Source organism: Hipposideros armiger, unplaced genomic scaffold, assembly GCF_001890085.2.
Source record: "Hipposideros armiger isolate ML-2016 unplaced genomic scaffold, ASM189008v1 scaffold_310, whole genome shotgun sequence".
NCBI lineage: Eukaryota > Metazoa > Chordata > Mammalia > Chiroptera > Hipposideridae > Hipposideros > Hipposideros armiger.
In genome coordinates, this window is record NW_017731660.1 from 1,150,784 (window position 1) to 1,177,576 (window position 26,793).

The following is a 26,793-nucleotide window of genomic DNA, read 5'->3' on the forward strand; positions in this document are numbered from 1 at the left end:
AGGAAGCTTTAAAATTGGAAGGCAGTCAACACACTTCAATTTAAAAGGAAACATAAATTTCAGATGTGTAAACTTTTCCTATCAAGGACCTTCAGTGATTGCCATGGAAATACACAGAATTTAATTAGACCCCAGAGGTTCCAGCTGTGATAAATCAAACGCCATAGAAGTCAGTGTCAGCACAGCTCACTGGGTGTGGGAGTATCCACACACATGCACCTCGCATGTATAAAAAGGAAAACACACAACAATTCAAGGCTTTTGAAAAAAGCATCATTTATTTCAAAGTACAACACAAAGTTGTACTTTTAAGAAATACACACTCAATCTTGTACCAAGACTGGGCTATGTGCATTTCGGTTTATCTTTAAAATAAGTTCAGGTATACAAATGTTACATACCTCAAGTACAAACAGCACAGAAAATGCAGATGGTCTCAATTGAATGTTTTCACATTCATTCACTGTTCAAGTTGACTTACATTTCTGTAATCAGCTTTTAAACCAGGACAGCCTTATTTTAAAAAAATACTCTGTATTTTTCAGCATAAAGTCCTCATACAATTTTAAAATTAGATCTTGGCGCATAATATTGTGAAATTATTAAAAACCAAACTTAGTACTTGGTAATTTAATAAAATTGTCACATGCCAGGCCTTCTGAATCAACTAAAATTATTTCCTTAGCTGAAATGGCAAATTTGTATTCCTACAGATAAAGAATGGAAGAAGACTGGTGGTGGAAAATTGGTAACAGTTAAGATTTTCAGATGTACAGGTCTTATGAGAGTTTGTGGCCAAGTTCAGACTTTTCTCTAAAGCACAACAGCAAATCTCACGTTATCATAATTGCAAGAAAGATCTGAAAGCAGCGAGTGGTCCAAGCCTGCCCTGCTTGAGTCTGTTTTGCAAAGATGGGGGAGGGGTGTGGGATGCTACAGCAGTGAGAGCCTCAGAGACGTCTCAGAAGCTGGCATATGATCTAGACGAGGGGCCCCACTGTTTTTTTTTTGTGTGTGCACCTAATTGCAGTTCTCATGAGGGAAGTGTGAATTCGACCATGGGTCAGAGCTCCTTCTTCCGATTGTGGGGCTCCATATGCGCCAGGGGTTGTAGGTCTGTCCCAAGTCCTCAGCCGGAGCGGAGGAGGAAGGGGGGTGAGGAGCAGAGTTCTCTGTGCCCATGAGGCCGATGCTGGTCAGCGTGCTGGTTGGAGTGGTGAAGGGCAGGGCACTGGTAAGGTTGCTGGACCAGATGGAGCTGCTGAACGGAGTGCTGGACCACACACCGCTGGTGTTGCCCAGGATCGACTGGCAAAACAAAACACAATGTGGTGTGAGCGTGGGGTGCGGGATGGGCGGGCAGACAGGCAGGTGTGAGGGGATGTGGAAAATGGACTGGGCCACAGGTCTTTCACAGTATGTATTTTATAACAAATGTATTATTCATACAGCCCTCCAGAGTCTGAGCACATGGTTGTGATATTTTACAGGACCCGAATCCAGCCCTGCCTATCCCTGTAAATAGTCCCACCCAACAGTCACGACAGCCGGCCCCTGTGGCAGACTGGGACAGTGTGGCTTGCGCAGCCTAGAGCACTGACTGACCTGTTTTAAGGAGTGGTTGAGATGCTTTTTTTTTTTTTTTTTTTTTAGCTGAGCCATCCTGCTACCTGTTGGCAGCTCAGCGGCTGCTTAGCTTGGGCTGGACTCGAACCACTGTTGCTCAGAGCTCAAACTCTTGAGTGAGCTCTTAACCAACTGAGCCACTCGGCCGGCCCTTTGAGATGCTTTTAAGACAATCCAAAATGCTTACAGATGGAGACAAACTTGGGAGTCTACGCGTACGAAGTTAAGCAAGGTTTAACGGTACTAGTTTTATCTAATTTAGTTTCCTGAGAATGAAGAATTACAGTGGGACTGTATCTTTTTGTCATTAATTTTGTGAAAACTGAAGCCAGTGATGACTTTCCTTGGGAAGAATACTTTTCTAGAGCATGGTTTTCACAGAAACAGTTAGCTGAAAGCAAACAAATGCACACTAGAAAGCTCAGGTGAAGACACAGGTGTTACTCAGAAACAAAAGCAGTGTCCCGCTGGCAGCTTCTGTGGGGCCTGAGTTGCCGCAAGACGTACATAGTAAAGGCGGCACTCAGCCCGACCTTGGACATGGTAAAACTTAAGCAGGGTCCGCAACCTCACTTTTGCTGTGCAAAAACGTTTTCGTTTGTAGTCCCATTTGTTTATTTTTTTTCACTTGATTTCCTTACAAGAGTAGACATACTGAAAAACTATTGCTACGAGCAATGTCAGAGAGTTTACTGCCTGTGTTTTCTTCTAGGAGTTTTATGGTTTTGGGTCTTACATTTAAGTCTATAATCCATTTTGAATTCATTCTTGTATATGGTGTACGAAGGTAGTCCAGTTTCATTTTTTTGCATCTATCTGTCCAGGTTTCCCAACACCATTAATTGAAGAGACGTTCTTTACCCCATTGTATATTCTTATTTCTGGGCTTTCTATTCTGTTCCATTGATCTATGTGTCTTGTTTTTATGCCAGTGCCATGCTGTTTTGATTTCTATAGCCTTGTAGCGTAATTTGATATCAGAGGTGATACCTCCAACTTTGTTTTTCTTTCTCAAGATTGCTGTGACTCTTCAGGGTCTTTTGTGGTTCCATATAAATTTTAGGATTGTTTGTTCTAGTTCTGTGAAAAGTGCCACTGGTATTTTGATAGGGATTGCATTGAATCTGCAAGTATAGATTGCTTTGGGCAGTATGGACATTTTAACGATATTAATTCTTCCTATCCATGAGCTGGGAATATGCTTCCATTTATTTCTTTTTCTTCAATTTCTTCTTTCAGTGTCTTATAGTTTTCCCAGTATAGATCTTTTATCTCCTGGGTTAAATTCATTCCTAGGTATTTTATTCTTTTTGATGCTATTGTAAATGGGATTGTTTTTTTAACTTCTCTTTCTGGTAGTGGACATGCTTGTCTTGTTCCTGATCTTAAGGAGAACACTTTTAGTGTTTCCCCGTTGAGTATGACGTTAGCTGTGGATTTGTCATATATGGCCTTTTATTATGTTGAGGTGTGTTCCCTCTATGCCCACTTTAATGAGAGTTTTTATCATAAATGGATGTTGGATTTTGTCAAATGCCTTTTCTGCATCTATTCATATGATCGTATCTTTTTTATCCTTGATTTTGTCTATGTTGTGTATCGCGTTAACTGATTTGCAGATACTGAACTAACCTTGCATCCTGTGAAGAAATCCTACTCGATCGTGGTGTATGACCTTTTTAAAGTATTGCTGAATTCAGTCTGCTAATATTTTCTTGAGGACTTTTGCATATATGTTCATCAGAGACACTGGCCTACAATTTTCTTTTTTGGTAGTGTTTTTGTCTGATTTTGGTTTCAGGGTAATGCTGGCCCCGTAAAACGAGTTTGGGAGCCCTCGCTCCTCTTCAGTTTTGGGGAATAGTTTGATAAGGATAGATGTTAATTCCTCTTTGAATGTTTGGTAAAATTCACCTGTGACGCCATCTGGTCCAGGACTTTGGTTTGTTGGGAGTTTTTTGATTATTGATTCCATTCAGCCTCAGAAGATTGTATGTTTCTAGGAATATATCCATTTCCTCTAGGTTGTCCAATTTGTTGGCATATAATTGCTTGTAGTATTTTCTTATAATTCTTTGTATTTCTGTGGTGTCAGTTGTCACTTTCATTTCTGATTTTATTTGGGCCCTCTCTTTTTTCTTGATGAGTCTGGCTAAAGGTTTATCAATTTTATCTTTGCGAAGAATCTGTTCTTGGTTTCGTTGATGTTTTTTATTCTTTTAGATTCTATTTCATTTATTTCTGTTCTGATCTTATTATTTCCTCCCTTCTCACTTTAGTCCATTTACATTTAAAGCAATTATTTATAGGTATGTAGTTATTGCCATTTTTCAACTGTCTTGTTTTTGTAGTTCTTCTGTTACTTTCTTACTCTTTTGCTATCTTCTTTTGTATATTGATAACCTTCTATGGTGTTGTTTTGGATTCCTTTCTCTTTATTTCTTGTATATCTCTTGTAAAATTTTGGTTTGTGGTTACATGTACTTCCTATATACTAAGCTATGTTAATATTAAGGTATTTTAAGTTGATGGTCACTTAACTTTGAATACATTCTATAATCACTACAATTTTTACTCACTCACCCTTCCATGTTTGTGTCATTATTTTTCCCTTTTGTGTGTATCCCGTAAGTTCTTATTGTAATTACACATGATCTTTCTACTTCTTTCTTTAAACCTTTGTACTAGCTTTATAGTTGGTTGATTCACTGCTTTTAATTGTTTGCCTTTGTCTTGAGAATTTTCTTTCCTATATTTTCTTATTCATATATTTGATCTTTTCTTCTTAAAGACATCTCTTTAACATTTCTTGTAATAGTGGTTTGGCAGTGATGCAACTCCTTTAGCTATTTTTTGTCCAGGAAGCTCTTTATCTGTCCTTTGATTCTAAATGATAGTTTTGCTGGATAGAGCAATCTTGGTCCTTGCTTTCCATCACTTTGAATATTTTGTGCCACTCCCTTCTGGCCTGTGAAGTTTCTGTTTGGAAATCAGCTGACAGCGTTATGGGAGTTCCCTTGTAGAAAACTAACTGCTTTTCTCTCTCTGCTTTTAGGATTCTTTCTTTGTCTTTAACCTTTGGCATTTTAATTATAATATGTCTTGGTGTGGGCCTCTTTGGGTTCATCTTGTTTGGGACTCTCTCTCTCTCTGCTTCCTGGGCTTGTATGTCTATTTGCTTTGCCAGGTTAGGGAAGTTTTCAAACGTTATTTCTTCAAATAGGTTTTCAATCCTTTGTTCTCTTGCTTCTCCTTCTGGTACCCCTATGATGCGAATGCTGGTATGCTTGATGTTGTCCTAGAGGCCCCTTAAATGATCTCATTTTAAAAATTATTTTTTTCTTTTTGCTGTTCTGATGGGTGTTTTCTGCTACCTTGTCTTCCAGATCATTCATCATGTAATATGCTGTTGATTCCTTCTAGTGCATTCATTTCACTGATTGTAGTCTTCATTTCTTTTTTTTGTAACAAGATTTTTTTATTGGAGAATTGGGGGAGGGGAACAGCGTTGGGGAATCAGGGGAAGGGGAACAGACAAGTTGCTGCTGTTCTGTTCTTCAGTCTAGGTGTGGAGGATGTTGCTTCACTGGCCCAAGCTGGCACCATCATTGCGCTCTTCCCGGGCAAGGCAGATCAGTCGCCGGACTCTGGACGGCTGCTCATGGAGACTGCTGGCTGCCAGCTACACAAGGTAGCTTATGGCAGCCCACTGCAGCAGGGGACTGCAGCCTATGCTGTCGCTGGCGATCCACGGCAGCCCAGCTCCAGTTTGAGCTGTTGTTCAGCATCTTAGCTGTAGAGGGCAGTGTCACTGGCCCTCATATGTGGGATCCGAACCGGGGCCCTCTGGTGTCCCAAGCCAGTTCTTAACCAACGCACCACTCAGCCGGCCCAGTAGTCTTCATTTCTGACTGGTTCTTTTTAACATGTTCTATATCTTTGTTGGAAGTTCTCCCTGAGTTCATCTATTTTTCCCCAAAGTTCACTGAGCAACCTTATAACCAGTGTTTTGAATTCTGCATATGGTAGACTACTTGCCTCCATTTTGTTTAGTTCTTTCTCTGGAGTTTTCTTGGAAGCTCTTTCATCTAGGACATGTTTCTTTGTCTCACTTTGCCTGACTCCCTGTGTTTGTTTCTATGTATTAGGTAGATGTACAACATTTCCCGGTCATGGCAGAATGGACTTATATAGCAGGTGTCCCGTGGGGCCAGTGGTACAGTCTCCTTGGTCACCTGGGCTCGGTGCTCCAGGTGTGTCCTCTGTGTGGGTTGTGCCCTCTTGGTGTAGATGAGCCCTGATTGCTGTTGGCACATTGGTGGGATTAACCCTCAGGCTGACTGTCTGTGAGAGCTGGATGTGACTACAGTGGACAAGCTGTTGTGTGGGGGCTGACCCCACAGAGAGGGAGGCTATGGTCCCAGCCGAGTCCACTCTTTGGGTGTGTCACTTGTGGAGCTGATTGGGTGGAGCTCTGTATGGTCTGAAGCTGACCACCAGGCGTGTTAGGTCTGGAGCCTCTTGAACCTGCCTTGGGGCCACCTAGTAGGAGCTACAAAGTGATCTGTGGTTGGTTGCTGCTTGTGCTTGGTGGTACTTGGGAGTCTATTCTGCAAACTGAGGCCCGCTGCCACTTTTGCTGAGTTTGTGGCCACTTAACCCTCCGTGGGGCACAAGTGATCTCACAGATTCACTGCATACAAATTTTCAAATATCTAACAGTTAACTTAAGTATCATGACTCATCGCTTCCGTATCTTCCCCCTCTATACTGTAACCTATTGCCAGTTGTATTTGTGACTTAGTACAGTAAAGACGTATTTCATAGCGGCATCTTTGTGTGCAGTGAATCTGTGAGATCAGTTGCGCCTGACGGAGGGTTAATAGAGGCTGCGTTCCAAGTCAAGGATGGCTGCTGCTTATGCCAGCCTGAGACCTCCCTGATGGGAGTTACAATGCAAGTTGAGACTGGTCTCCATTTATGCCAGGTTTAGCGCTTCTCAGCAAAAGGCACTGGGCACACTGAGGCCAGGTGCTGCTTCTTTGGGGTTTGCCAACCTTTGAGAGATTTTAGGAAAGTCTGCAGTGCAAACCGAGCCAGGGCACTTGTGTGGAGGAGCCCCGCAAGAGGTTTCAAGGTGAGTTTGGTGGGGTCCCAGGGCATCACCAGGGTGGGGCAAAGCATGTTAGCCAGGTTAACAAAGAGCTCAGATTTGGTGCCTAACCAGCTGGGTTGGCTGGGTAGGGGGGCGAGTTCAACAAAGGAAGAAGGTCATGAGCTGGCAGCTCTGTCCCCCGAGATAGCTGCCGTGACCCTTGGTTCTCCAACCCTCATCCCAAAGCTAGTCAATTTAGTTTCTCCCCATATATCCCTGGCGCCTTTAGAGCTGCTGCCCCAGAACTGGAGCTCAGAGCGAGTGAGTCTGAGCGTAGGCCCTTTAAGAGCAGCACCTTGGTTTCTAGCAGCCCTTTGTCTCTCTGGGACGCAATCCCCACTGGTTTGTACAGTCAGGTGTTGTGAGGGTGGGCTCTTCTTCCCGGTACTGGAGTCCCAGGCTGGGGAGCTCAGTGTGGGGTTGGGGGAGCCTCCCTGCCCCACCTACCAGTTTCCACGTGGCTTCTTCTGTATGTGTTTAGTTATCGAACTTCTGTTCAGCTAGACTTCAGGAGGTCTCAATGATGGCTATTCTATCATTTAGTTAATTCTGATGTGGTCGTGGGACCTGGTGAGCACAGTGTTTACCTACTCTGCCATCTTGACTGGAAGCCTCCTCTTCCCATAAGTTCTTGACTGTAACGCTCTGAAGAATACTAATGAGTCACTTTGGCAGATATAGAGACACAGCAAGACAATAACAGTACTAACCCACCCGTTCCAAACTGCTACCGCCATTTGTTAGTAACTGTCAGCGGCACTAAAGACAAGTGAGCCCAAAGTACTCACTGTGGCCGTGTGGGTGGGAGAACCGGAACTGGCTGGCCAGGAAGGGCTGGGATCTGTCACTGGCGAGTCCCACAGGTACGAAGGGCCACTACTAAACTCATTCCAGCTCCTTTGTGAGGCCTGATTGCATGATCGAGATAACCCAAGTTTGCTGAAAACTTCTGAAAATAAGGACATAATCATCAAGTCTGTATTTTACTTTGCCGTGCTTACCTAGGAGAGGATGGGGCATTCCCTTAGTGTCACTTATCCCACCTCCATTCACTTGGAGCCATCACACCTACTTCGTCAGCTCCCACCACACTGCGAGGGGGAGGGGGAGGGTGTTGGGGAAGATCCCCAGAACTCAAGCATACAACACACAGTTTGCATACTTTGCCCAAACCTCTCATTGGGTGATATCAAATGCAAACATCCCTCAACTCTAACATTACTATCACAGCTAACGCTAATGCCTCTAATTCTGGACAGCAAGGAAAAATAAGGAGCCCAGCGTGGCCAGGAGTCGCCTTTCGGACACACACCAAGCAGGACCCACACAGCCTGAAGCCTGTTCCCTGCACCTCTAGGCTGGGAGGAGACTCTGCCCAAAGGTTCTTGCTGGGCCCCCGCATCTGCCCAGCACAGCAAGAACAGACCCGCTTCCCTGAGGTCAGTCCACGTGTCTTATGTCTACTGGTGCCTGACCGCAAGTACAAAGAAATGCATCTTTCACAAATGTCTACTCCATGACAATCATGCCCTCTTCTCTATCTCAGCGTGTTTCTCCACAACACATAAAACTAGACCTCATCTTCCTTTCTTCTTTGGCCACAGGCTTATTAGTTACAGGTCTAGTGTTAAACACTCACCACCGGTTAGGTTAAAAGAATTCCCAAAGGCGGAGAACGAATTGAGGGGTGTGAAGTCAGGGCTGCTGGGGTTGCTGACGGGACTCCACAAACCCGAGCTAAATGTTACAAGAGGAAAATGCAACACAAAATGTATGACGGTTAGCGGAGATGGATCCATTAAGTAAGGCTTCACAAACCAGAGGTGCTGCTTCAAATGGGGGTACTCAAACATTAAACACAAAGACAGAGGGGAGAACGGGGAAATAGCTTCTCTACCACAGAGGATTAAGGCAGAGCGAGTTCCAGAGCTCCTTATCACAGCTGAGAGCCTGTGCAAAGTAAGTTTTGCAGTAAAAAGTGCTTTCTTCCTTATGTTTACTTTTTGGTAATGGAAGATTTATGAAGCTATTTCAAATCCTGGGCTCATTTGCTTTTAGCGCTGAGCAGGTATAACGGGGTCTTTGCTTCCTGTCTGTTATGACTTGTTACGTATCTGGGAAGGTGCAGCGAGGCACTCACGCCACCATGCCCACCGCAGGGGCTCTGGGTCAACAAAGTGGCATGGCCAATAATTTACTATAAATTTGCTATTTGCTCCAAAATACTACTATTTGCTCCAATTTCCTTCCTCTCCAATACAGTTTTGTTCTTCTGTTTCTAATGATCAGATGCCATCCTTTCTTACAGGAGGCCATGGTAACGGAGAAGGATGAGAACAGATTTAAAACAGGAACACGATTGTTGCTGTGTGCCAGGTGAGGCGTGTTGTGTGCGCCTCCTTCCTGCTGTCAGAGAACAACTGGGCTGTCTGCTTTCACCCGCCGGCCAGACACTCCCAGACGCCTGGACCACTAATGCAAATGCCGACTTGTAATCTAGGGAAGAACATGCCTGCAACGCAGGTATGGATGGAGGATGCCAACCCGCCCTGAGAAGCCTCTCCATCTCTGCTGGGTTGAAATGGTCTATTGTACCTGTCTGATCCATCGCTGTCTACAGGAGTGTGTGAGATGCCAAGGCTGCTGGAAAAGTCTGTTTTGTGTGAAGAAACTTTAGTGAAGCCATTCCCACCTGTAACAATGGACTCTGAGTCAATCAAAGGAAATCAGGCCTAAGGTAAGTCTACCATGCCTGCAGCTCTGCTGGGACAGGCCGTGACACCAGGCCACTCACCCGGGCTCTTGTCGTAGCCAGCTGTGACTGCAGCAAAAGTGGGGTTGCCATTCTTGCCAGGAAGCGAGGCTGCTTTTGCCAGTTTGTGTTTGCTTCCATTTGGATGCATCGTTTTAGGGTCACTGAAGGAAAAGGGGAAGAGAAAACAACTCATTCCTCGTCAGCACTGCCCGTGGAGGCCTGGGGACACTTGCTTCAGGGCTGTGGATCCTGCATGGCTGAGCCCAGGCAGCCAGCACCTTCACTGTGGCCAGCCCATGGAAATGCTCTGGGACCTCTGACTGTGCAGTCAGATGGGACACAGGGGATGTGTGGTGGGGGGGAGGGGGTAAGACAATACAAAGCCACTAAAGAGATCAGGATTGGAAAGGCTGCTTTAGAGAAGCATTGGGAAGGGGGCCACCAGGCAGTGAACAAAGAGACTGTGAGCGCCTGACAGGGAACAACACATGGCGAACCCATCCTTAGAAAGTCTCCTCCCTCAACACAGGCTAAGGAGTTCATGGCGGCCTTGACCAGCCTCAGCAGCTACTGCCTCTTCTGCCAAGAGTTCAAAACCAGGCAGGCACACCTCCTCATGTGCAGAACAGGGGTGGTGACAGTACCTAACCCGTGCTTGCTGGGAGGATGAGATGCTATGACAGCCGTGTGGTGCAGAGATCATGCTGGCACGTGGCCCCCATCATTACTGCGGTTACAGTACTCTAGAAGCCAGACAAACACAAGTGTGGCTGTGCCTCTGCTGAGCAGTGGCAGTGGAGGTGTCCCGCCTGGCTGTGGGAACGTCACTGCGGCAGCACCCCCACAGCAGCAGTCCTGTCTTGTGAACTGAGCTAAACTTCCGTAAGGTAAAAAAAAATGCCCCATAAACCCATCTCCACACCTCCCAGGACATCTCCTGTGTACCCTCACTTGCTGCCGGCTGTGCTGCTGACTTGTGAATGAGAACCTAATTCTAATAAGTCATGATGCATGAAAATGATGCATTTTCAGTCCATGGGTGATAGAAGCTAAGGGAAGGAAAGGGGGTGCTGCTGGGGTAGGGCACTACCATGGTGGCAAGAAGGGGGAACTGACCCCAGGTGAAAGGCCGAACGACTGTCAATGGTAGACACAGGAGGTGAGGCAGGGCAGCAGTCTGTGGCCATTGAGTGCTTCTGTTCAATGGGAGGGCGCCTCAGGTTTCTGGAGCACTTAACGTGTTCGAGGAACAGGAAGTGACCGGTGGGCCTACCTGCTGGAGCTGCTGTTGACGATGCTGCTGTAGCTGCTGCGGGACACGAGTGGGCATGGTGCGGCAGGGGGAGATGGAGAGGCAGGTGTCGGCGAGGTCTGGCGTTGCTTTAAGAAAATGTCTGCGTTGAGGGTTTGCAGAGAAAGTTTATAAAGACTATCGGTAGCTGGAAAGTAAAAACATAAGGTGTCATTCATGTGGTATTTTACTCTTCAAACTCAGTTCCTTTTGGTGTTCTATCTGATACTATATAGAACACAAGAACCTCTACAAAGAAAAACAAAATTAAGCCTTTTATGTGTGTTCTGTTCAAAGGCTTAAAGAAAACAAGGGGAGCTGCCTCTCTCTGCATTCTTCAGCCTTCCTGGAAACATGAGTGGCACCCATTGCTCTGCTGTGTGTGCAGGACCCCCTGGATGGTTCTGGTCCTCTTCCCTGTCTTCTAGGTCTTTCAGGGAAAGGCAAAGGAAATCACATGTGGGACTGGAAGTCTGTGTGCTTCCACACAAGTTCACACCTGTGGCAGGTGCAGAGCCCTGGGCAATATATCACCAAGTTTGCCACATAATACCTTGTGCTCCGGCACCTGGTTTACAAGGATACAAATTCTTAATATAGTCCTGTTGCCTTTTAGGGTTACGTCTACACAGCTATTCTAAAAATTTTAAACGGAAAAAATTCTAGTGTTATATTTCTTCTGCATGCACTAAACAGAAACACGTGTCAAATTGGCACAGTAAGTAAATGCCAGACATGCTTACCTCCTCCTACGACCACATCAAAATTACAATGAAATTAGAAATAAAACAAGAACAGGCCTAAAGTGAGTAGAAGGAAGGAATGAGATCAGAACAGAAATAAACAAAATAGTCTAAAAAACAACAGAAGAGATTAATAAAACCAAGAGATACTTTTTTGAAAAGATAAAATTTATAACCAGACTCATCAAGAAAAAAGAGAGGGCCCAAATAAAATCAGAAATGAAAGTGACAACTGACACCACAGAAATACAAAGAATTATAAGAAAATACTACAAGCAATTATATGCCAACAAATTGGACAACCTAGAGGAAATGGATATATTCCTAGAAACATACAATCTTCTGAGGCTGAATGGAATCAATAATCAAAAAACTCCCAACAAACCAAAGTCCTGGACCAGATGGCGTCACAGGTGAATTTTACCAAACATTCAAAGAGGAATTAACACCTATCCTTATCAAACTATTCCCCAAAACTGAAGAGGAGCGAGGGCTCCCAAACTCGTTTTACGGGGCCAGCATTACCCTGAAACCAAAATCAGACAAAAACACTACCAAAAAAGAAAATTGTAGGCCAGTGTCTCTGATGAACATATATGCAAAAGTCCTCAAGAAAATATTAGCAGACTGAATTCAGCAATACTTTAAAAAGGTCATACACCACGATCGAGTAGGATTTCTTCACAGGATGCAAGGTTAGTTCAGTATCTGCAAATCAGTTAACGCGATACACAACATAGACAAAATCAAGGATAAAAAAGATACGATCATATGAATAGATGCAGAAAAGGCATTTGACAAAATCCAACATCCATTTATGATAAAAACTCTCATTAAAGTGGGCATAGAGGGAACACACCTCAACATAATAAAAGGCCATATATGACAAATCCACAGCTAACGTCATACTCAACGGGGAAACACTAAAAGTGTTCTCCTTAAGATCAGGAACAAGACAAGCATGTCCACTACCAGAAAGAGAAGTTAAAAAAACAATCCCATTTACAATAGCATCAAAAAGAATAAAATACCTAGGAATGAATTTAACCCAGGAGATAAAAGATCTATACTGGGAAAACTATAAGACACTGAAAGAAGAAATTGAAGAAAAGGAAATAAATGGAAGCATATTCCCAGCTCATGGATAGGAAGAAGTAATATCGTTAAAATGTCCATACTGCCCAAAGCAATCTATACTTGCAGATTCAATGCAAGCCCTATCAAAATACCAGTGGCACTTTTCACAGAACTAGAACAAACAATCTTAAAATTTATATGGAACCACAAAAGACCCTGAAGAGCCACAGCAATCTTGAGAAAGAAAAACAAAGTTGGAGGTATCACCTCTGATATCAAATTACGCTACAAGGCTATAGAAATCAAAACAGCATGGCACTGGCATAAAAACAGACACACAGATCAATGGAACAGAATAGAGAACTCAGAAATAAACCCATGCCTACATGGTGAATTAATCTATGACAAAGGAGGGAAGAATATACAGTGGGGTAAAGACTGTCTCTTCAATAAATGGTGCTGGGTAAACTGGACAGATACATGCAAAAAAATGAAACTGGACTATCTCCGTACACCATATACAAGAATGCATTCAAAATGGATTATAGACATAAATGTAAGACCCAAAACCATAAAACTGCTAGAAGAAAACATGAGCAGTAAAACTCTTTAACATTGCTCTTAGTAATATTTTTTTGGATATGTTTCCTCTTGCAAGGAAAACAAACAAACAAAATACAGAAATTGGGGCGACATCAAACTAAAAAGTTTTTGCAGTGAAGGAAACCATTAACGTACTGAATGGGAGAAGATATTCACCAATGATACATCCAAGAAGGCGTTAAAGACAAAATATATAAAGAACTCGTACAACTTAACATCAATAAAACAATCTGATTTAAAAATAGGCAGTGGACCTGAATAGACATTTCTCCAAAAGAGGACATACACATGGCCAACAGACATGAAAAGATGCTCAACGTCACTAATCATCAGAGAAATGGAAATAAAAACCATGAGATATCACTTCACACCAGTCAGGATGGCCATCATCAATAAATAAACAAACAATAAGTGTTGGTGATGATGTGGGGAAAAGGGAACCCTCATACACTGTTGGTGATTGCAAATTGGTATGACCACTATGGAAAACAATATGGAGGGTCCTCAAAAAATTAAAACTAGAGCTACCTTATGACCCAGAAATTCCACTTCTGGGTATTTATCTGAAGAAATCTAAAACACTAATTAAAAAAGACATATGAGGTTGGACAATTAAGTTCACGAACTTATCCTAGAAAAAGTGCTACATACCTCATTGCTGAATACCACTACGGTCACTGTCAAAGTACTCCCCTTGCGAAGCTACGCACTGATGCCAATTTTGGAACTCTTTTTCTGGAATGGCCATCAGAGCTGTCATCGTATTACCTTTGATGTCCTGAGTATCATCAAAATGTTTTCCTTTCAATATTTCCTTTTTGTTTGGGTAAAGAAAGAAATCATTGGGGGCAAGATCAAGTGAGTAATTTGTTTACTGGCTAAAAACTCCCTCACAGACAGTGCCATGTGAGCTGGTGCACTGTCGTGATGCAAGAGCCATGAACTGTTGGAGACAAGTTCAGGTCGTCTAACTTTTTCACACAGCCTTTTCAGCACTTTCAAATAGTAAACTTGGTTAGCTGTTTGTCCAGTTGGTACAAATTCATAATGAATAATCCTGCTGATATAAAAAAAGGTTAGCAACATCATTGCAGTAAGGTCGCGAACTTAATTGTCAGATCTCGTATGTACCTCTATATTCACTGCAACATTATTTACAACAGCCAAGCTATGGAAGCAGCCTAAAAGTCCATCAACAGACAATTGGATAAAGAGGTGATACATATATACAATGGAATATTACTTGGCCATAAAAAAGAATGAAATCTTGCCATCTGCAACAACATGGATGGAACTAGAGGGTATTATGCTGAGTGAACCAAGCCACAGAGAAAGATAAATACCATCATATGATTTCATTTATATGTAGAATTTAAAGAACAAAATAAACAAAACAGAAAGAAACTCATAAATACAAAGAACAAACTGATGGTTGCCAGATGGGAATGGTGTTGGGGGCTGGGTGAGAAAGGGGAAGGGAGTTAAGAAATACAAATTGGCAGTTGCAAAACAGTCACCGGAAAGTACAGCATAAGGAATATAGTCAATAAGACGGAAATAACTACCTGAGCTTTTAGGGGGTACTAGACTAATCAGGGGACCACTTCATAAGGTATATAAATGTCTAATCACTATGTTGTACACCTGAAACTAATATGATATTGTAGGTCAACTGTAATTAAAAATAAAAAATTGTAAAAGAGTATTTAAAAAAAGACATCACCTTGCACGACTACCATGTGTACCTTGGAGCTGGTCCAGCCACCTGATACACAGAAGCGTGGGCCTCTGTGAACTCAGTCTCCATGGGCTCCCATCTTTGAGGCTGTTCACTCACCCAGATATCCTGGCACAGATGCCCAGCCCCACTACCCTTGTTTCTCCTATCTGTCCAGCTTTGTGCATTTCCTGGTCCCCTTCTGGTGGCCTTTCATGCCCCACACAAGTCCTGCCTACAGTGAGGACAGCCTGTTCTACTCCGATGTCCGTGAGGGGTCTGTTCTCTCATTTCCAGGCTGAAGCCTGCTCCCTTGAGATTCTCTCCTGTACCAGCTGCCTCCCTCCAGACCCCAAGGCTCAGGGCCTATGTCCTTGACTGTGACACTGCCGAGCAAAGCACCCTTCTCTTTGAAGCCCAAGTTACCCATCCCCAGCTTGAGTGCCACCTTGTGCCTGCCTCAGGAGTTATCTTTGACTGTCCTCATCGCCCCTCACCCACTCTCGCTCCCGATTATGTGGCCAATCCCTTTCCTCATCTGCTTTGCTGTTTGCTGACCCGATGCCCAAGCTCACATACATCCAAACACCGTCTCCTGCCTGAGCCCTGTTCAATCTCTCCACCCCCTGCCCTCTGTGCAAGTCCCCCAGCAGTGGGCCTACCTGACACATCTACACTGTGCGGTCATTATTTGTACCAGGATCCTGACACTTGCCTAGCCACCTCTTGTAGACACCTTTTCTGACCTCCCCACATATCCCCAGAAGTGACCCGTCCCCCTCGTGAACTGCCCACACCTGTGCCCCTCACTGGAAATTCTATTCTTTGCCTCCATCCACCTTACTGAGGCTTCAATCACCCAACTTCATAGAAATCCCCTCACCGCAGAGAATCCTGTTGTTAAACCTTGCTTTTACCTTTGGTGCAAACAGGTCAAGTGTGCATAAGTCTAATAGTGCAGCGGGTGCAGACCACCCAGTCCAAAGGTGGCCCTTTCTGCACCCTCAGTCCCGCCCTCAGGTTCCCCCTGCTCTGCGCTCGTCTTCTGTTGTCTTCTCTCTGTCAAAGACCTCTACCTTAGTTTAGTAGACTGTCTGCTGTCATGATTTACTGCAGGTCAAATCCAAGAAACTAGGTTAAGAAGCTAGTGAGGAAAAAGTAATGAAACCTTCACGTAGTTGGTGATGGAAGAGATTTGGGGGAAGTTGAGAGTGAGCTGATGTTTATAGAAACAATTATACTGTAAGGAACAAAGCAGGTAAGGGTTGTAGAGTTAACGCTCATAAAGAAGCTGTTTTCTGGATGATTCCTTGCTCCAAAGAGGCTTTCCCATTTGGACACTGGGCAGTGGAGTGCTGGGGCACCAGCTTCTGGGCATCCAAAGTCCCAATGTGAATCGTTGCTGTTTCTCTGGAGTGCACACTCTTATCAAGGCCAATTACGCTCCAACAGTTCAACAGCGGGCAGACCGTTTAACAATGGGCTTTTGCTGTTGGTACAAGCTGGCTCCAGCAAACCAGATACTAGGTCTCCTTTTAAAGCAAGATGTCCCTGCATAGCTGTCATGCCCAGAATGGTCCCTGGTCCCCATACTTACAGCTGCCGGGTTTGTGGACTGGCACTGAGTCCCACTCTGGCGGTGGGGAGTCTTTTTCACCCTCTGAGCTGCTGGTGCTGCCTAGTTCTTGACTACTTGGGAGAAACTTGGCTAGGGCAGGCGGCCTGGTCTCCACTAACTTATTTGTACCTGCACAGAACCAGAAAAGGAAGTTGTTAACAGGGGTAGTTCCTTTCTTTAGGTTGCTTTAATGGCCCTTCCACCGAGGACAAGAAGATGGCTGTAGCCTTTACATGACTGACTAACCACGAATGACTATTGGTAAATGACAAACTAACAACGTCAATATAACCAATCATGGCAGCATCTATAGGACCAAGAGGAAAAGTACCTTTTGTCTTCTGGGAACCCCGTGGTTTGGAGCCGCTCGTCAATGCAGTTGGGAGAGGGATCTTGGTTGGGAGGTTTCTCCGTGGTTTACTTTCCAGCGGTGGCGGGTATGGCAGCTCTAAACAACTGAAAGACAAGTGTGGAGGGAAATTCAAGTTCATGCCCTTGTTTTGGAACAGAGAGTAGAGGCACTGACCGTGCTACAATTTCAGCTGCGTTTTCCTAAACTGGCTTCCCAGCCTGTCCTGACTCAGTACCAGCTGAGGCTGCCCAGGAGGCTAGGCCTAGTGGAGCAGACAACAAACGTGATGGCCAGAGTACCTGCCCAGGTAATGTGCAGGGCCGGCAGCCACACCTGCACTTTGGCATCTAGACCACTGGTGGGGTTCTTGAATATGGAGATGTAGAAACGTCTCAGACTTACTAACGTCAAGGTTCTGAACACGTTTGCTGTAGAAACTAGGGACCAAACCAGGCTGAGTTCCTGGGTTACCTATAAAAATCCACTACAAGGCAGGACTGTGGTACTTGTCCAGGGTGAGTAGGGACAGATGAACTTTATTTTTTATTCTTGAACTCAGGGTTAACCCTAGGCAAAAATTTAAATACTATTTTTGTTGATTTATTTTGAGAAGATTCAGTGGTGAGTTTAACATCATACAAATGTGTAGCTGGGATAATTAATCGGCTCTGAACTTCCTGTCAGCTGAGATGGGAGGTGTGCTGGGCTGCTTGAAGCTTCCACAGCCTAAGAAGGAAAATATTACAGTCTGCTAGGAGAGAAGCCCTCTCTCAGAGAAATGGACTGGGCAGGTGGCCCAGGTAAGGAAGCGTGTCCACAATGGGACTACATGGGCCACACAGACATTCTTCGCAAAGTGTTTCTGTAATGCCCAAGTTCAAGTCACAGAAGCTAAGCAAATCTGGTCCAGAACCCTGGAGCCTTATGAGAATTCTTCCAAAAACTATCAGTAACCACCGTGTTCATGGTGATGGCTGGAAAGCTGGCCAGTTCAAGGCTGAGCTGACAGCTTGCTTTTCATTAAAAACCTGATGCGGATGTTTAAGATGATGTGCTTGGCATTTTCCACCTTAGCGCACTTCCTGTCCCCATCCCTCTAACCACCACTCAGGCCTCCCAGCCCCATCCTCCAGGTTCTTAATGTGCCACATCATCAACCTGCCGTTGTAGCCCCAAGTTCTCACTCCTAGAAGGTGACTAATTCACACCAGATTTCAAAGGTCAGAGGGGCTCAAACTTTCCAGATCCAATGGCACCTAGCCCACCACCTCCCCCAAAAGCAGATCATAAAATGACATGGAAAGTATGATCTCATAAACAGTAAATGTATTTGAACGGAGACTATTCACAAACATTTTATAAGGTACCAGGTCAAGGTCATTTTCTTTTCATTCTTGTGTTTCTCTATATTTCACAAATTTTCTATCATGAATAGGCATTATATTTGGAATTAGTAGAAGGGCTAAGCAAAAATCCAAAGGACCTTGGTTAACCCCAATAAGAATTTAAGGCAGGATAACAAACTAACATGAAAAAATCCACTGTTTGTGGGTGAGACTATTAATGCTACAGGTTTATACATCTTTCCTCCTTCTCCCACTTCTGATGGACAGGGTTATTTAAAAACTCCATCTTTATAAAAAACACAAAAGCTCCCATGACAGACACCCAGTCCTCTGGTGGTGGTGTGTGAGTTATTTTTAAGTTGTTTATAAGTGTGGGGGTGGGGGCTGTCTATTTTAACTCTGGGCCACTGTAAAATCAACTGGCTTTGAGAAAAAAAAAAGGTGCCAGACAACTACTTTATTTTTGCTGATTCATACCTTCCTAAATTAAGCCAAATGATATCTATTAAGAAACCTGTTTTAAGGCTTCTGAATAAATGGATGAGAGCCAACTAATTTAAGCAATTTTTAAAAAAGGGAAACCTAGAAAGATCCTTCAGATGCTGTCTTTGGCCTCAGGTAGGACCTGCTAGAGGCCCCTATGGGGAAGCAGGAGGCTGAGAGTTGAGGGCCAGGCAAGGGTGTTCCCTGTGGGGATGGGTCTGGAGGAGTGTGCAGTGTGGCGCCCATGGCTGAGCTGAGGTTGCTGTACCAGCAGATTCTTAGAGCACAGTTATTTATTAAATATTCTGCTTATTTTAGGTTACTACATCTAAGTTATGAAAATGTAAAATGTTGATAAACAAACAGAAAACAAAAGGACCAACGGACAGCTGGTGTCCTAAACCAGGGCTTCCTGGGGCTTTGGCTGGTCACTCCCTGACCCGACCTCCCATCCAGCCTTCTGGAGGCCCACAGGCCCACACCTGTGCTGAGGTGGGGAGAACGGACAGAGCAGGTCTCCGCCGTCACAGCCCAGTGCTCCACACACCTAGGAAGTGATTTCTGTGATGTCAATTCTTGGGAGTCTGACAGGAGGGCTGCATGGGGAGAGAATAAGGCATCCCTTGGTTTTATCACCAGTGACTTATAGAAAAATGAATGCTGCAGCATTTAAGGGTTTGGGTCTTCTGGCCTAGTGATGATGTAACATAACATTCTAATAATACTGATAATTTTTAAAAACTAATTTTTGATAAAGCAAATGTGAATTGAGTCACAGGTTTAATTAATATAAGATCAGCTTTTTGGCTAACTGATAAAAAGATAAACATTTATTGCCAATAGATAAAGCTTCCAAAAGAAAGTGGTAGTATAATAATACATTTTAAAAAATGTGCAGCTTTTTGCAGTGGGCTGCCATAGCTACCATGAGTGGCTGGCAGCTGGTGTGAGTGGCTGGCAGCTGGCGTGAGCTGCCAAGAGCCGCCGTGAGCGTCTGTCCAGTGGCCAGTGACTAATCTGCCTCACCCAGGAGGAGCTCAATGACCAACATGGGCCAGTGAAGCGACGTCCTCCACAACTAGACTGAAGAACAAAAGGACAGCAACTTGTCTGTTCCCCTTCCCCGATTCCCCAGCGCTGTTCCCCTCCCCCAATTCCCCAATAAAATCTTATAAAAAAAAAAAAAAGTGCAGCTTTTTGCTTCAGATATGTGGCGTCATACAGTAACACACTGAAAGCACGTCTTGTTAGGTGACAGGCATTTCAGGTGTCACTAATGCCACGAGCAGCAGTGCCTGTACCTGAATGACAGCTGTGCCTGAATGACAGCACAAGGCACTTACCATCCTAACTCAGTGGAGACAGCGAATGGCTCTATTCAGAGAGGCCACCTTGCTGGTTATTAACAAACAAGCAAACAAACATCTCTATTTGTTTAACTCCGTATTTGATTGAAGTACTAATGAATTCTGACTCAATACTTCTATCTTTATTCGTGAATTCAGAAAAACACAAGATCTGTGGGCTTAAGAGACTAGATTAAGGACTTTAGAAGACTAAGGTTACACATGGATTTCTCCAGTTATAAAGACAATTTAAAGCACACTGCTTGAATTGTCTTCTGGTAATGACATATCAAAAGAGCATGAGTTGTCACTGTAACTGTCCCTTTAACCTGCGGGAGAACCGGCTACTCTAGCTTGAGGTTTACCAGAGAACTCAAACCCTGGCGAGGTTAGTGGCACTCCAGTGAAATCGTCTATAAACTTTTCAACATCAAATCTAATGGTCAACTTATTAAATAACAAATCAGGACATAACAGGAGTCAGCAGAAGAGGGGTGAGGGTGAGATTAACATGTACTAGCTGTTTTGAAAATATGTCCCAGGTACTGAGCTCAGGCATCCAGGCTAATAAACAAAAGCAGATTTGGTGAAAGTCACCCATGGAATGGTTTTGGTGAGATAATTCTTAGAAGCTTGGTTTGTAAAATTATGATCATGAGAATTATCGCAGGTCTATTCTCATAAGATCTCTGCCTATGTAAAAACTAGGGATTTTCATAATTTGGATTTTTTAGCCTCATTTATTTTAAAATACCTGGCCAACCATCTAAGCATGAAAGATGCCTAGAAGAATAATTTGTAGCTGCTAGCGAGTATTACTCCTGTCCTGGGAGGTCAGAATATCAGCACCAATTAGTGCCTCAGGCTGATTTCTTTCAGGAGCAATCCATGGTGTCAACCGTGACTCCATGTGACACTCCTAACTGGGTCAGATTGTTCTCAAAAATTGCGGGACTGGGTCACTCAAACTAACAATTTGCACAGAAGAGTAAATTTTAGACACTGCATTACTAATCGCTGCCATATGCTGTGTTATTTCTAAGTTCAGGGACAAGGTGAACGTTCACTGCAGCAAATCACTAACTTCTTACTAGCTTTGGTTCTACAGAACAGACTGGCCCTGCATGATTGTTAAGCTGTGTAATCTAGGAAGAAAGTCTAGGTTACCACTGTTTTTGCAAAGCTCAAGTATGAGTCCCAGAATAAGAGTTCTAAGGCCAATTCTAATGATCATAAACACGCTGTCTTTCTTTATTACTTCATACCTAATTCCTGTGACCTCCTGGGCTGATGCCTGGGATGGACTATTTTATGGCACCTTGTCTGATGGGTAACACCTGCCCTGACTACCTAGGCACAGATTCTTCCAAGTTGATGGCCCAAAATCCCAGAGGCAGTTGCGGCTCTGGGCCCAAGAGCAGGGCCCGAGCTGTCTGAGCTCAGTTCCGCTTGCTCCCACTTGTGACGAAACCATTGCGGTCACCCTTGTGCGGACGTGAAATGGCTCCCTGCCTGGGGATGAACGACCAATCTTCCTCCTACATTTTCACAAGGTGTTACCTCTGCCTTTTACGTGTCTGACGTCAGAAGCACACGGCCAGCCTTCATTGCTGGACGGCAGGCATCAGACAAACCCAAGAGGAATGTGCTGTAATACAGGGCTTTTGCTGCAAACCTCAAAGACCAAGCAAGCAAAAACACTGCCCAGCTTTCACTGGTAATGCCTTTACACACCTCATTTCTCTGCACCCACTTCTTTTTCTCACCTGGGTTTCACATCTGTTGGGATTTCTTTCTTAATACTGAAGAGTTTTTTGTTTTTTTGCTTCACTTGAGACATTTCATTTTCATGTTTTTCGGGCATGGCTTGTCTTCCCTTTTGCTTTTCTGTCTCCTGTAAAAAATGTACACTTAATTGCTGGGAAGGAGTAATAAAAATGACTGATACAGTGCTATCTGAAGGCAGAGACACAAAACTAAACATGTAGCAAATATACAACCATACGTACAAAAATGATAAGCTCCTTTCTTCAAATCTATCTGAACTATTATGGTTCTGTCAGTTTTTCAGCCTTCGACTCATTCTGTTTTGCAAGTCTGAGTTATAAAGAGTGTCACTTTAACTTGTACCCACATCCTGACTGGGGTGGGTGGCGGCACTGGCGGCTCCTTATTTTTAAGTCTTGGGGAGCGAAGCCTTAGCTCATTTATAGGAAAATTTCAGCTGGGACACAAAATAAAGTTAGACACTGGCAACGACCCTGATCCAGAGCACAAGGGCAGCCCACGCCGAGAGCACAGTGCTCTCACACCCACTGAGCTGCCTCTCCTGGCTCGATCGTGGGCTGCACTGACAGGCACCCCCCACGCTGAGTCTGATGGCTGTGCTGCTCCCCCGGCTGCCAATCACTGTGTCTGGTGCATGGCCAGCAGGTACAGAGGCCGTATGCAGGCGTCTTCACAGTCACTCGACATTGCAGTGTCGCGGCCAAGCACCGGCCAGCGGCCTCGTCTCCAGGATGGGGCACGTGTCCATGAGAGTGACTGGTGGGCTTGCCTGGGGCGTGCCAGGTGGAGTGGTGTACTGCTCACGTGGGGTGGGACCACGTATGTGACAGACTGGAATGAAGACCACTGGTTCCTCATCACGAATCATCTGAGTGGCTGCATTCAAGGATGCACTGAAGCTAACCAGGAGCCCAGGAGGGGGGACATGCCCAGTGGAAGGGACAGCGTGGGTATGGGGGAGTCAGCGTAGGATCAGTAGCGCCCAGCTCCACTGTGGTGTCGAGGCTGCCTGGACTTTATAGGCCACACCCTGTCTGCCTACTGACTGTTGGGAGCAAATAACCAGAAAAAGGACCAGAACGCCCTCCTGCCCACACACCTGCGAGACTGTTCTCCGTCATCCCAGAAGCACTTCCTAAGCACCTGACTCATCCAGAACTCTGTAGACCATGAGCTTGAGGACAATCACCTGGTCTTTTGTCCCCTGCTGTTTGGCAGCACAAGGCCTGGCACTCGGGTGCACATTACATATTTGTGGAATGAATGAGCAGAACAGGGATTGAAAAGACACACAAGAGAAAATGACCGGTCACATCTGCAATCTAGTGGGGAAGAAAATATACACAACTGGCAAACAGACCAGTGACAAAGAAATCAGAGCAGGTGAAGCTTCGGGAAGGGTGCTGAGGAGGGGGACAGACATCGAGCAGCGGGGTCTGAGCTGTGTAAGGATGCAAAGGACAGGGGAGAAGAGAAGGGGAAGGAAGGGAACAACAGGTTAAGAATTAGGCAGCAGGCGCACAGAGATGGGGTAGCCAGAGGGGGCATGAGGAGTGGTCAGGAAAGAGGCTGGAGAGGCAGAAAAGGAAGGGCGGGAAGGTGTGAAGAAGCGTGTGCTGAAAATGCCTCCCAAGTGCTTATTTCTGTCACTGACACTATTGGGGCTCCACTCAAAGATAAGCAGATGGCACTTGTCTTCTCTGAAATCATCTGGTCAAAGGTTATCAAGTACAGAACCCCAATACAAGCCACCACGTGTACTGAGGGGTACAGAGTACCACCCCAAACGTGAGAGATGCAAAGGGGAAGGCAGGTGATCCCAAATTAATTATGTATAAATTTTACTCTAAAAATTAGTATATGCGGATGACACTGTGTGATAGCTTTATGAAACGATTCCTCAGGCCACTAGATTAAAAGTGGAAAAGAAATTCTGGTCTATGAAAGGCTACATTAGCATCATTTTAAATCTGAAATATAGTTATCTAAAAATAAAAATGCCAGAACAGGCGTACACCTTTCCCTTTCTGCATGGGCCTTATAACTCACTCTCAGAGCTGCCTCAGTGGTGCCACCACCCTGCACTCCCCAAGGCTGCTGGTACCAGGCTGGTACTCCTGGTGCTGATGAGCATGCCTAAGGCCGAGGGCTGAGCTGAGGACTGAGGCAGCTTTCTTGGTGTGCTGGCCTGGGTCCCCAGTTCTGGGGGCCCACTAAAGCCAGGGGTCGTTTCCTGGGTCATGTTCCCCTCCAGGATAGTCACTGCTTTACCTGTGCGGGGAGTGAGCTGCCACTGAAGCCCTCTGTGCCAGCAGTGACATGACAGGAAAAGTTCAATTTAATTAAAATGGTATAATTCCTTCACATCCTCTTGGATACTTAAAATCTGAAACAAATTTCATGAGCCAGTCATTACTATCCCAGATAGTCCCTCACTTTGAGGAGCATCTCCAATGGCTATCTTACTTGATTCACATGCTCCCCACTGTTCTTCTCTGGGGGACATAAAGACATTCATCCCCAGAGCTGTGACTGCTTTCTGCAGGATAGCGGCTGTGCAGGCACGTCTGACACATTGGGTACTAGTCCTCAGAGCCCGCACACATTCAATGTAAACGTTTGGCTGTATTGGCAGACCCTGGCGGCGGCAGGGTCTGTGGGAAGGCGTCCTACCTCTCTGAGGAGGGGCTCTATGTCTGGGTTCGAGGTCTCTGTGGTAGTGGACGAGCTGTCATCGTCAGCCAAGGGGTCTTTCAGCTCATCCTCCTGGGGCTTTCCCTTTCCCTTCCTCTCCTTCTCCTCGTGCTTCTTAGGTGGTTTAACCTTGCGTTGAAGAGGTTTTCCTTTCCCTGGGGATGAAAGTCAAAGTAAAATAACTTGATTTTTAAACAGCTTAGAAAACATAGCCTTTAAAACCTTTTGGGAAGAGGCTGGACTCTCTGATTAATAAAGCTTTCTTTCTCTACTTTATTCCTTCTTAATTAAAGCTTTCCAAATCACACTTGACTTTTCGAGTAGAACATTTAAAAAAAAACAACTTTATTGAGATATAATTTTTGTATGGTAAGATACACCCATGTTAAATGTACAGTTCAATGAGTTTTGGGAAACTCAGTTTTGACAAATCTGTATGTCTGTCTCAGAACACTTTTTTATACCATAGAGGGAGATGTAGCTTTGAAAAGTCACAGGAGTGAAAAACAGAGATCCTTTCACATCTGTATGGAGATGGGAACCTGATGGTGACACAGGACGAGCTGCCCATGCGTCACTTGGGTGCTAGGAGCGCTGGTGGCAGAGCCATGCTGGCTGAGTCCAAATCCTGGCTCTTCCCTAACCAGCTGGGTGACCTTGGCCTTTCACGTGTAGGCTGGCGGAGGCAAGTTGTCCTGGGCATAGATACCACATGATGCTACACACAGAGAAGAGTACAACATGGCTAGAGAAAGCCCATTATTTTACAAAATGTGGGTGCTCTCAACACAAGAAACCACATTCTGGGATACAGCGGTGAGTACCAACAGCACAGTCCTTGTCCTTGTGGAGATGACATTCTCGCTGGACCAGATAGTGGCAGAGAAACACCGACTCCAGCGCTTGGCCTGCACCTGCACCCCCCGCCCCCCCAAAACCGGGCGGGCTAGGGGGAGCCACAGGTGACCCCGTGCTGCACAGATCCTGCCTAAACATATCCTGCCAACAGTGGTGACTTCACACAGCTTACTGAAACCCTGACTGTTCTGTGGGCGCTGTTCATGGACGCCTGAGACCCACACTCTAGCATCTAGTACAAAAAAGGTTGGCAAACTATGGCCCACTGGCCATATTGGACCATACGCCCTGGTGTGAATGGTTGTGAGCTGGGAATGATTTTTACACTTTCAAGTGGTTGAAAAAGAAACAAAGAAAAGTATGTGATGGAGACAGTCTGTGTGGTACATCAAGCCTCAAATGTTTATTATCTGACCCTTGACAGAACAGTTTGCTGAGCCTGATCTAGAAACAGAGGTGAGGCTCAGACTGAGTTTCAGGAATGTCATTTTGCCATTTCCTTTCATGCTGATTTCAGGAGGTGCTAGATTTGAAGTAATTAACTGGGATGTTAAGTCCCAAAAACTGAGAAGCTCTGTCTGAGCAGAAGGCAGGCCAGCGGATCACCTGTCCCAGTGCTGGCCCAGCCTGAAGGGCGAGGGCCCCCGCTCCCCAGGGCACAAGGAGCCTGCCCTGTTCTGTTCTGTCCCACTGGCCCAGGATTTCTCCAGCTCTGTGAGTTCGAGAGTGGATGCTCAGCGTCCTTTCGTCTTCTGCACACGACCGAGACCAACCTTGTGTACCACAAATGGCCCACTGCCTTTAAACAATTTTATCAAACTGGGTTCACCGGGTGATGGGCACGTTCTGTACAAATAACCTGTATTTAGGAGAGCCTGAAGCCACCTTAATAAATAGGAAAGGGCTGAAAGTGATTGTTTTTTTACTGCACTCAAATCTTGAAGAAACACTTAACAAACGACCGGTTAAGGTGAAAACTCGGGTACCAACTAATTTCATGAAAGAGTTCTTTCACATTGCCCCTCCAACCACCCATCTTCATTAACTTAAGCGGCTGCACTTGAGTGGACTGCTGCCCTGACCCGTAATGATTGGGAAAAGGTGAGCACTGACCCTTGAGCTCTCGGCGCCAGTGACCCCAGCACTCCTCACTGTCCAGACCTCTGTCCCGGACACTGCAGAATGGCCCCTGCACCCTCACACCACCACCCTCGTTTGGCACTGGCTCTTCTGACATTTTTATTGGCTTCATGGTTGCTGGTGTTCCCTAGAGATCTGCCCTTCGAACTTCTCTTTTCCCTTTATATTCTCCCTGGAGGCTCACTTTCATTAATAAAAAAA

General features: G+C 45.0%; 1 protein-coding gene across 2 annotated transcripts in view; it reads right to left on the reverse strand.

Moving 5' to 3' along the window:
• Window positions 1–251: 251 nt before the first annotated feature.
• The window catches only part of TMEM131 (transmembrane protein 131), a 206,234-nt gene continuing 179,692 nt past the window's right edge, over window positions 252–26,793 (reverse strand). The window contains exons 32-41 of one of the 2 annotated variants that reach the window (XM_019660042.1): window positions 24,574–24,749; window positions 21,879–22,006; window positions 16,917–17,041; window positions 16,565–16,714; window positions 10,810–10,975; window positions 9,576–9,697; window positions 9,377–9,473; window positions 8,421–8,518; window positions 7,570–7,727; window positions 252–1,308 (exon numbers count right to left, since the gene is read on the reverse strand). In XM_019660042.1, coding sequence (XP_019515587.1) covers window positions 1,021–1,308; window positions 7,570–7,727; window positions 8,421–8,518; window positions 9,377–9,473; window positions 9,576–9,697; window positions 10,810–10,975; window positions 16,565–16,714; window positions 16,917–17,041; window positions 21,879–22,006; window positions 24,574–24,749 — 1,508 coding nt within the window. In that variant the 3' untranslated portion in view covers window positions 252–1,020. Of the gene's footprint in view, window positions 1,309–7,569; window positions 7,731–8,420; window positions 8,519–9,376; window positions 9,474–9,575; window positions 9,698–10,809; window positions 10,976–16,564; window positions 16,715–16,916; window positions 17,042–21,878; window positions 22,007–24,573; window positions 24,750–26,793 lie in introns of both variants that reach the window. The other variant, XM_019660041.1, reaches the window with a different exon arrangement.